This window comes from Diuraphis noxia, unplaced genomic scaffold (genome assembly GCF_037042655.1).
Source record: "Diuraphis noxia isolate RWA-SAM2 unplaced genomic scaffold, SU_Dnox_SAM2 contig0001, whole genome shotgun sequence".
Classification (NCBI taxonomy): domain Eukaryota; kingdom Metazoa; phylum Arthropoda; class Insecta; order Hemiptera; family Aphididae; genus Diuraphis; species Diuraphis noxia.
Window position 1 is genome coordinate 101,285,987 of NW_028301711.1, and position 11,820 is coordinate 101,297,806.

At 39.4% G+C, this 11,820-nt stretch overlaps 1 protein-coding gene and 1 pseudogene across 1 annotated transcript; one reads left to right on the forward strand and one right to left on the reverse strand.

Annotated features, from left to right (window-relative positions):
• The first annotated feature begins 3,529 nt into the window (after positions 1-3,529).
• LOC149062862 (uncharacterized) lies at positions 3,530-5,042 on the forward strand (annotated as a pseudogene).
• Positions 5,043-10,708: 5,666 nt separating this feature from the next.
• Positions 10,709-11,329, reverse strand: LOC149062863 (uncharacterized). The gene has a single exon (XM_089215429.1). The coding sequence runs from the start codon at positions 11,327-11,329 to the stop codon at positions 10,709-10,711; it is 621 nt and encodes a 206-aa protein (XP_089071555.1).
• Positions 11,330-11,820: the final 491 nt, after the last annotated feature.

The window sequence follows — 11,820 nt, forward strand, 5'->3', positions numbered from 1 at the left end:
TTATATTCGCAAAATATTCTGCTATTTTAAAAGGTTGCGTTTTATTTGTGTATGTAGTATTATTTATATCTATGATATGTAACGTTTTAATTTTAGTATTTGGATTACCTTGTGTGTTTTCTTTAATAGTTTTCCAAATCAATTTGGGGTCGTTATTACATTTTTTAATTTTTTCACCGTAAAAATCAAATTAAGCTTTTTTGATGGCACTATTTAAATAATTTCTACATTTTTTAAATTTTTCCTTTAATTGTAAATTGTAAGGTTTTATCCTCGACTGGGCGTGTAATATATCTCTTTCTCTTATGCTATTCAGTATTTGAGTTTTAATCCATGGTTTTATTTTAAATATGCCATTTCGGGTTGAATTATTATACGCCTTTTCTACTGTATATTAGTATAAGATTCAATTGTTTTATCAGAAGAAGTTAGATTAAGCATATTTTGCCATTGTACCTTTTTTATTAGCGATTTAAAGGTGTTTTTGTTGAATGATTTATATAAATCTGATTCATTTATAGTTTTTTTACTTTTATTTTTTGAAATATTATTAGGGGTAATTTGAATAAATGAAGGAAAATGATCTGTTATTGTTGATTCTAATATGACAGCATTATCAATATTGAAGTTAGATATTGTTGTACATCGATGAATAGCAAAACTGCAAAACTTCTGGGCTAAATGTAACAACAATAAATTCAGAGAGATAAAACCTTCTATATTATCATGGCACAAACCATTCATGATGTCCAGAAGGGACGAGGTAATACTCGTCCACCTAGCCTATGAATAGGCCACACCCGCATGACTCACGGATACCTCATGACCAATGAAGGCCCCCCCCCCAATCATGCGCAACGTGTGGAACAATCATTACAGTCATGCATATACTGACAAAATGTCGACAATTCATTGAAAGGTTCTTCGAACTGTAACTTCCGGAGGCACTATACGAGATGCTAGCACTCCTGAGACGAACAACGAATTTTTAATTTTGTCAACACAACAGGACTGCGTCAATTGATAAGCAATTAATGCAAATTCAAAAAAATGTAACGATGGCTAATACCCTCGTTGTTGATGCCGAATATAATAAATAAAAAATACTAAGTATGAATTGACAATATAGAAGAATTTTTAAATCTTGTGTTGGGTACGGTAATATCAGCGCTTGACGAGTGTCGCGGTGAACTTGTGATCCCGCCCCGCAATGTTTATGTCAACGAACCGGTCGCGCTTACGTCGTTTCACCCGTTAATCATTACCGTGCACCCGGCGTTGCCTCTTCTTAACAATATTCTTATCTTATGATAAGATATCGTTTTTTTTTGTTTTTCGTGTGTACGTTCGTTCGCTCTCGTGTTTTCTTTTGTTAAAATGTGAAACGTTACTTTTTAATTTTCGTTTTACGTTTTTGTCTGTTTCTCGCGTTGTCGTATTATTAAAAACGTCGCGTTTACTGTCGTCGTAATGTGTGCCCTCGCCGCCATCGACCTCGCGTTGTCGTATTATTAAAAACGTCGCGTTTACTATCGTCGTGTGTGCGCCATTCGCCGCCACCGACGTCCACGGCCCATCGCCGTTTGTATTCACGTCGTGTGTGCGCCATTCGCCGCCACCGACGTCCACGGCCCATCGCCGTTTGTATTCACGTCGTGTGTGCGCCATCGCCGCCATCGACGTCCACGGCCCATCGCCGTTTGTATTACCGTCGTGTGTGCGCCACTCGCCGTCACCGACGTCCACGGCCCATCGCCGTTTTGTACTATCGTCGTGTGTGCGCCACTCGCCGTCACCGACGTCCACGGCCCGTCGCCATTTGTACTCGCGTCTCGTGTGTGCCCTCGCCGCCTGCTCTCCATGCTTATTCATGAACTACATCGTCGGACATCGTCAGGTCAACCAGGGATAAATCCGGTGATGTTCATTTTGTATTTATGTCATTATTAAAAATATCGATGTTTTGTAAAATTCATTCTGTTAATATAGTCTTAGATTTAAGGACCCCCCCGTCCCGTTATCTGTAAATTTAGTAATAATCTTTAGTTTCAATACAGTCCACTAAAATTATAATATCCGAGTCTTTTTCCTTACAAATCCATCCACCACCTTGTAATTATCCGGCCTTACAGGTTGCCGGCAATATCCCGCGCCATTTACGTGCCATCAGGGGAATCCGCAGCCGCACATCTTGTATGTCATTGCTTAATAAAAACAAATTTATTTTTAATTATTATCGATCTATTTTTCTATAAATATTAAGAAAATATAATGTTAGAAGAAATAATTATCAAATGAAATAAATAAATAATTATTTAAAAATGTTTTTGTTTTTATAAATAATAATTTATATTTTTGGACTTTTAATCTGACAATAGAAATGTGTCTTAGAATTTTTTTAAATGGAATTTTTGTCCTCTGACTTTTCGTCCGAGATTTCACACAAGTATTTAATGCAATGTAAAAAAAACACAAAAATTACGTACTTATGAAATACGATGTAGACGGAGCTATAAAATATTAGAAATAATTTAGTTGACAACATATTAATACATATGCGATGTATAAATATAGAAAGATAATGCAGATATCTGTGCAACAACCATACTATTCTACGAAAACAATTTCATGAAAGAAGTATTTTTTATTTTGGTATAACGAACTTAAGTTATAATCAAGTTTATAAACTTATTTATTAAACACTTTATGCAAGAATAGTAGTAATGCACTTTTTTAGGTAAGCAGGTCACGACACAATTGTCTTTTTAGTTTTTTATGGGGATTTTCCGTGATGGTTGGACGACAAGGGAAATTAGATTATGGATCAGCTTGCTATTAAATCGTTTATAGTGAAGCATGACTAATTCAGTAACGATGGGTAAATTAAGGTCAAAGTGAAGGGTATTATTGGAAACACAGAATGGATCTTCAGAGATGACGTGAAAAAATAGAAGATGTAACCTGCAAAAATGTATGTTTGTTGAGTGATAAAAAATACTTTACTAACAACATAATATTGTAGGAACTCTAATGTTTCTGAACTCCGAGTTCAATACGTGCCAATTGATCAAAAACCTTGCTCGTAAACGACAATTAATCGAAGAACTGTAGTACGGCCAGCGAAAAATGAGCCGCGACGGCAACGTTACTAGTGGTGTATTTTAGTGTAATCAGGGGCTCTCCGTTTGAAGCTATTGGCGCGCTTTTCAAAAAGCCAGCTGACGTTTTTTTACGCCCGTCCCTACGATTTTTCAAATCTCTTTAAGCAACACGTTTTTTTTTTTATTGTAGCATTGACTATATGATAAGGATCCACAACCAAATCAGTATGACCACTATCTGGCCATACAATTTCATCACCCGCGATGCAAATAAAATCACACTGATCATCGACTGCGCGTCAACAATATGATCCTTCCTTTTGAATTATACATATAGCCAGCTGCATTCCTTTATAAAAAAAAGTGGGTAATCCTGCCGGATGTTTCAGGACAATAGGAGTAGTAGTCGTAATACGCTAGCGGCTAGTATGTCCACAACCATTGACCTGTGAGTTTGTGTGTTCGTTTTATCGATTTTCCTGTGTTATAAGTATTTTACGAGTTTGCGTGTTTTTTTTTAAAAAATGTGTTATATTGTTTGTTATAAATTTATAACATTTTTTTTTTTATAATGGAATCTAAACAAGATATTCATTCCCAAACGAAAAAAGTAATTTTTAGTGTTTACAATTACTTAAAAGTATTGGCTATTGACAAAAATATTCCTGAATTCGTTAATTTTTTCCATAAAACTCGTGAAGTAACTGCCGAAGCATGTAGTGTAAGCGTTGCTAGTGTCAAGCAAATTTGTGCAGTAGGAAAAAAATTAGAAGAAGATGACGGACACTATACTTAATTACTTTTTTTTTGGTAATTTGCTCATCCCTGCCTAGAAAAAGTTATAAACGAGTAAAGTATGCTACTAATCTAGATGATTTTGACAACGAAGTTGTTAGGAGAACCGTTCATAGTTTCTACGACAATCATGCATTTCCTACAAGTTCAAAAATATTAGCAGCAATGCGCGAAAAAACCAACTACCCGGGTTAAAAATCTTCCATGAAAGTTCTTTTAAAAAATTTATATTTTAAATACAAAAAGTGTAATGATGGACGTACATTTTTGATGGAACGAATTGACATTGTTGCTTCTCGAGTAAAATTTTTAAGAAAGATGAATGCGTTTAGACGTAATAACGATTCTAGACCAGTTGTGTATCTGGATGAGACGTGGGTGAATCAAAACCATACCCGTGGGTACATTTAGCAAAATTCAGATAATACTGAAGGACTCAAGGTACCCATAGGGAAATGTGGTAGAATCATTGTGTACCATGCTGGGTCACCGTCATTTGGTTTTTTTCAAAATTCCAAACTGGTATTTCGGTGCAAGTCAGGTAGTTCGGAAGACTATCATTCACAGATGAACGCCACAGTGTTCGAAAAATGGTTCATTGAAATGTTAGGTAATTTGGAGGAACCGTGTATTATAGTCATGGACAATGCCTCATAACATTCAATGTTAGCTGAAGACTACCCTAAGACTAATACTAGAAAGGCAGATGTTCAAAAATGGCTACAAGAAAAATCGATACAATTTTCTCTCGAAGAAAAATTGTGTGAACTACGGGAAAAAGTAAAACTGTCGATGCCAAAAGAAAAAAAATATAAATTAGACGAGATAGCTTTACAAATGAGTCATGAAGTGGTGAGACTACCACCATATCATTGCCAGTATAACCCTATTGAAATGATTTGGGCACAAATCAAGGTAGAAGTCGCTAAAAAAAATCATTCCTTCAAAATTGCGGACGTAGAAGTGTTGGTCAATAATGCCATAGATGGGGTGACGAAAGAAAATTGGGCAAAATGCGGTGAATATTGTGCAAAAATTCAAGACAAAGACTTGGTGAAGGAAGGGATAAGTGATGAAATTATGGAACCCATCATTCTTACCATAAATCCCGACGATAGTTCAAGTGACGATGACGATGACAATTAATATTGTATAAAACTTAAGTATTTTTATTTATTATTTATTATTTTTTGTGTAATAATATAACATTTATATTTTATATTTATAAATTTGTATAAATAAATTGCATGCACTGTAATATTACGTATTTTATTTCTTCAAAAATACGTATTTAACATAATATAAAAGAGAAATAATAATATTCGTATAACAACATGTTTGAAATTAATTTACGCGGCAAATAGTTGTAGAAGCCCGAACGAAATTCGGCCACCCAGAGCGTTAGTATCGCTTTTGGAATTTTGGATAGCCCTGGGTGGCAGTGGGGGGAAGACGTGTACGTAAAGTTCACACCCGACGTGCACTTGTGCCAACCGGTAGTGCCATGAATGGCGCGAAATCGCGGGGGGATAAACATCCTCCCCCCATGGGAGGCGCAGTCTCACACGACCATGGTGATGGCTCCGGCGATGAAGCGGCGGATTCGTCGATTGACAATTATTCACACAAGAGCGGTGCTGAGAGTGATGTGACGGCGGTGTCGTATGAACAATAAGAATCATAATAATTACGTTATAAAAATATAAAAGCAGAATAACAAATCAAATAATACATGGTGGTAAAACTACAAAGGGCATTTAAACAACGTTAGACAAAATATAATACGAATAATTATTTAGATAATAGCTATAAAATAGCTTTAAATAATACAATTCAAACTAAAAATTGACCTGGTTATAACAGAAAACATAATATTTACGGTAAACAATTGAGCAGTATGTATTTGTATGTTCACAACCAGCTTTTACGCGGTAAAAAAAATTGTTCAAGGGGAAATGTTCCACTCCGAGAACACCGATTTACCGCGTAACACAATACGGTGATTACACAAAATTGTCCGTTTGCACAAAAATATTTACCGCATCAACTATTTTTTTTATTATACTCAGTTTTTTTTAAATTTTTATAAAAAAAGTTTATTAAATAATTTGTGTTCTTTACTTGAAATATTATTTTTATAAAAATTATCAAAATTTGATTGAAACATTAAAAAAAAAAAACGGAACATTTAATAGAAAAAATAGTTGATACGGTAAATATTTTTGTGCAATCGGCAAACAGACGGACAATTTTGTGTAATCACCGTATTGTGTTACGCGGTAAATCGGTGATCTCGGAGCGGAACATTTCTTGAACAATTTTTTTTACCGTGTAAAAGCTGGCTGTGAACATACAATTACATTCTACTGACCTAATATGACATTTAATTTCGAAGAATTTTACAACGATCAAACGATGGAAGTCAAGCAAACGCATGATTTAAATTTAGGTTTACGGTATAAGTATTCGATTGATATAAACAATTTAAGATTAGGTTATTCATAATTTATTAGTTAATTACAGCAAATAAATATGAACAAAATTAAAATATTTAGTTCATAATAGTATTTTTTTCACTAAAACTCGTATTAAATTAGAAGATAAACATAAATGGCCACTATCACATATAAAGATATGGGTTCTTTTCCATAACGGAATGTAACAGTAACAGATTTCAATAGCTGTAGTACCGGTTGATTGCACTTAGTTTACAAAATAATAATTTAAAAAAATTCAATTTCCTAGCATCCCACCTCTAGACTAAAAATTATAACTACTAAAGATTTCGTTTGTGCTGATTCATGGATCATATTTTAAGTTACAATCCTAATAAACTACAAGGAATCTTTATTGGGGGTGCCAGCAAAACGACTAAAAGTGAGTCTTACTTTAATAATTTGCTACTGACATTCTGTACCTACTTATTTTTCGATGTTTGTGCTCATTATAATAAGGAAGTCTCCTTAATTTTATAGGCATTTCATGCATTATTACACTTATACCAATGGAATATCAAGTTTTTCGGTAGAATATAAATTTCTAAACATATTAATAAGGGTAGAATAATATTTTGAACTCAATTTGAAACAGAGTTCATAGTTATACTTATAACATATTCATACTTATATATTGTCTACTATCAGGCCATGCATAGAATTAAACATTATAAACGCATAATTTAAGGTTAATATTTAATTATAATAGATTATAACCAACAGCTTTTTTTTAGACAATCGGAAAATTGAATAGAAACAGTTATTTAAAAAAAAAAATTACACTACTTATTTCAATCATGTTGTATACAATATAAACATAATATTTAAATTTAAAATATTTAAAATGAAAATTATAAATCGATTAAAATTAAATAATTATTTAAAATTAAATCAACTTACTATCTCCTAATAGACAGAAAACATGGTAGGTATGAGTATGACTAAAATTTACATTAGACATATTAGGCAGTTTAAACGATTAGTATAATAAAGAAATTATAAAAAATGTAATTTTTACATTGACGACTGACATTAAATAATAGAACTTAAATTGTATTCATATTATATTATGTAAATTAAAAACTATTAGCGAACAGTTATTTTAAAATGTAACTTAATTATTTATTGTTAGGGCCATGGGCACGAAAAATGATGGACAGTAAAATATATTTTTTATTTTTATTTATTTTGACGGAATTTTATATTTTGGTATTATAATAGGTTTAATAAATAATTCTCATAATATATTATGAAAATAGTCATAATACGTAATAAGGGCGCATCTTTAAATTCACGCGACGTACAAACGCCACTAATACTCGTCGTGCGTACGTATATACACGTGCGACTTGCCATAGGCTTCTAATCTGGCGTCCGCGAAATCATGAATCTCAATATCACAATTATACCCCGTACATAAAAAACGCGGTAAACACAATTCCGGTATGATTTCCAATTCATATAAATATTTTATCGATTCATCGTGCATTTTCGTTGGTACTGGATTATCGGTACACCGTCCTTTCATCGTGGCTATTTAATAGCGAGCCTATTCGTTGTGCGTCAATTCATCGCCACTAGTTCATCGCTCTAAGCATCCTCGCCAACATTTCATCGTGTAACAGTTTATCGAATACGTTATATCGCGTGGCATATCATCGTGTATGACACATCATCGCAATATTCATCATCGTATCAAATAAATAAATAAATTAGATTTTCTTATAAAATGTTTATTAATGTTTATTAAGCTTCATTACTTTAATAATTTAAAAAAAAAGTTCAATCGTTAAATACAATAATAATATAAAATATAAAATACAATAATAAATAAATAAAAATAAAAATATTCAATGTTTTTGGACATCAAAATTGAAGGCAAATAGAACCAAATTGGTTTATTTCAGTAGTCATCTACAATCCTAATAATTCTTTCTGCTGTGACGAGTTCGTGACGAGGAGACGCGCGACTGCGTGCGCGGAAATGTTGTCGATCGACCAAGCTTCGGGCCATCGTGTGAATCAGTGAATCGGTCGACAACGATTAGTAGATATTTAACACCGTTGGACGGCGGGAGGGGGCCAACTAAATTGACATGTATATGTACCGAAACGTCGTTCGGGCGGCGCGAAAGGCGTGATAGTAGACGAAATATGTTTGTTTACCTTTGCACGTTGACATGGTTCACAACAACGGGTCCACTGCGTGATCTGACGGTTCATGTCCGGCCAGCAGTAACGTGACTTGATGAGTCGTAACGTTGCGCGACATCCGCCGTGCGCTTGTCCGTGTATGGCGCTGAAAACGAGTCGACGATGTTTGTCCGGCACGTATAAACGCGCGTTGCCCGTAGAGTAGTCGGAAAAAAGCACTCCGTCGCGCGTAGCTCGTGCCAGCAACCGGAGCGAGGTCATTGAACTGTCGGTGATCAGGTGTTGCAGTTGCGGTTCATCGGCCTGATCACGTGACCACTGCTGTAACGACGGCAATTCGGTCGTTTCGGCGATCTCGAGCCTCGACAGCGCGTCAGGGACGACGTTTTCGTCACCATGTACATGTTCGACGGCGTTCAGGAATTGCGACAGAAATGAAATTTGATGTACCTGTCGATCAATAATTTTTTCAGTCTTGAGCGTGAACATGTACGTGAGCGGCTTGTGATCCGTGCGGAGCGTCGTACTTCGTCCCTCGATTGTGTGCATGAAATGCCGTGTGGCCAGATACGCGGCGAGTAATTCTCTGTCATATATGTGCTGTATCTACGTTCGGCGGGGGACAATTTTTTAGAGAAAAACCCGAGCGGATGCCACTGGTCGCCGGATTTTTGTTCGAGCACGGCTCCGACGGCCGCGTTTGACGCGTCCGTGCTAAGACGTAGAGGCGCGTTCGGAAGTAGATGTGCGAGCCGCGCGGTGTCTGCGAGCGCTTGCCGACATGTGTCAAAACAGGCGCGGATTGCGTCCGTCCACTGGAGTATTCCGTCGCGTTTTTTAATTTCGGCGGCGAGGTCGTATAGCGGTGCTTGGGTTTCGGCGGCGTTAGGAATGAAGCGATGATAGAAGTTAAATGACCCTAAGAACCGTTGTAGCTCCTTTTTCGTGTTCGGTCGTGGCCACTCGTGTATAGCGGCAATGCGTTCCGCGTTGGGTCGGAACGAGTCCTTGTCGATGACGTGCCCGAGAAACAGCACACTATTCGTCGCAAAAACGCACTTTGCCGGATTGATCGCAATGCCGTACTTTTGCAGTCGATCGAACACGGTGCACACGTGTTGGCAATTTTCGCCCTCGTCGCGTGAGGCGATTAATACGTCATCGATATACGCGAAAACGAAGTCTAGCCAGAGTAAAATATCGTTAATTACGCGTTGAAAAGTTTGCGCGGCGTTGTGCAATTCGAAACACATGACGAGAAACTCGAACAAACCGAACGGGGTCGTGACGGCGGTCTTGTGTACGTCTTTTGGTGCGATCGGTACCTGATGATATGCCCGCACGAGGTCCAGCTTGGTGAAAATAGTTTTTCCGGCCAAGTAGGCCGTAAAATCATGCAAGTGTGGCAGAGGGTAGCGATCGGGTGTCGTGACCGCGTTGAGTCGGCGATAGTCGCAGCACGGTCGGAACGTGCCGTCTTTTTTGGCGACCAGCAACAACGGGCTGGCCCACGCGCTCGACGATGGCCGACAGATACCTTTCTGTCGCATGAATTCGAATTCGGCACGTGCCACTTGAAGACGGTCGGGAGGTAGACGGCGCGGGCGTGAAAAAAGTGGCGGGCCGGTCGTGTGAAGCTCGTGTACGACATCGTGTACTTGGTCGGGACCGGCGATTATCGCATGACCTCGGGGTAGTCCAGCAGTAGCGACGTCCATTGGGATGTTCGCGCGATTGTACATACGGTGGTGTCTGCGATGTCGATGACGGAGACTGCTTGGATGGACGTTTTTTGATTGAGGTCGACGAGTCGGTTGTTTCGTATGTCGATGAGTAAACCAAAGTAGTGCAAAAAATCAGCACCTATGATCGGTCGGGCTACATCGGCTACCTCGAACGACCAAGTGTAGAGTCGTTTGAGACCGAAGTTGAGATGTAGTTCTTGAGGCCCGGATGTTTTGATTTGTGTGCCGTTTGCAGCTACTAGTTTGATGTCGGTGCTTCTAAGCTGTAGAAATGTTGTTGCGTTCGGGGGGACGACCGAAATTTCCGCGCCGGTGTCGATTAAAAATCGACGTCCGGTCCGGGTGTCTGTGACGAAGAGTCGGCGTGATTTGGGGGGGGGGGGGTCGTGCGGCGAGGTGTTGTGCGAACACCGCCGCCCTATGGATTTTTCCGCGTAGACGGGGTGAACGTGCACGGGTCGTGGCATTTACGTGCCTCTTGGCCGTAACGCACGTGATAGTAACACCAGCCTGGTGTTTTTACAGCGCGGGGTGCTTGCGCGGGTGGCTGAGGCGCCTGTGCCGATTGCGCCCGAATTTGCGGCGCGTATCCCTGGAACGCGTGTGCTGGTTGAATCTGAGCTGCAAGATTGGCCAGCTGTGCTGTGATGGTGTTGACCGCACTCTCGATAGCGCCAAGACGCGCGTCTGTGTCACGTTGCGCATGGATGGCCGTGACCTCGCGGGTCGGCTCTGTCTCTAGCTCGCCTGAAGCTGGAAAGATGGCGGCTAAACGACGTTTAGGCGGTGCGTGGATGTCCGCAAGCTCGCTGCCCCAGGCCGCCTCCATCACGCGATCCGCGCGTTCGGCCAACCCGTCGAGAGACCCCGACAGCCCAGCGATGACGGTGCGGACTGACGAGGGAAGTTTCTGGAGCCAGAACTGCTCGAGCAGGACGTCGCTCATGTCGTCCGGGTAGAGGGCCCTCAAATCTCGCAGCAGGCGTGATGGCGTGCGGTCACCCAAACCGCCTGTTTGGATGATGGCCTGTAGGCGCATTGATTGTGGAATGAGGTACGTGTTCACCTACCTTGTACGCAATGTGGCGTATGTCGCTGACTCTCCGAGGAGGTCGGAGATCGCACGGATGCCGTCTTCGTCGAGTGCGGCAACCACGAAGTTGACGCGAGGGTAGTCGCTCCGCACTCGATTCGAGTGAAACACGGCGTCGGCATGAATGAACCACTGTTTGGGGGAATGCTTCCAGAATTCCGGGAGCCGAACATGTGCGACTGCCGCTATCTCGTTCGTGGCGGTCGCGGAAGGTGCGTTTGCGGGAATATAAAACACATCGTGGGAATGGTCTACTTGGCTATTCGTATAACTTGCCGATTATTCTAGTATTCGTGGATATTCGTTAAATGTACGAGTTGTGGGAATGGTCTACTTGGCTATTCGTATAACTTTCCGATTATTTGAGTATTCGTGGATATTCGTCAAATACACGAGTCGTGGGATCCCGGCTTAATAATCGTGTAGTATCATATCGC

What these genes read in the sequence shown, in the direction of transcription:
- LOC149062863 (XM_089215429.1), bottom strand. Translation starts at nt 11,329, where the DNA reads ATGCGCCTACAGGCCATCATCCAAACAGGCGGTTTGGGTGACCGCACG.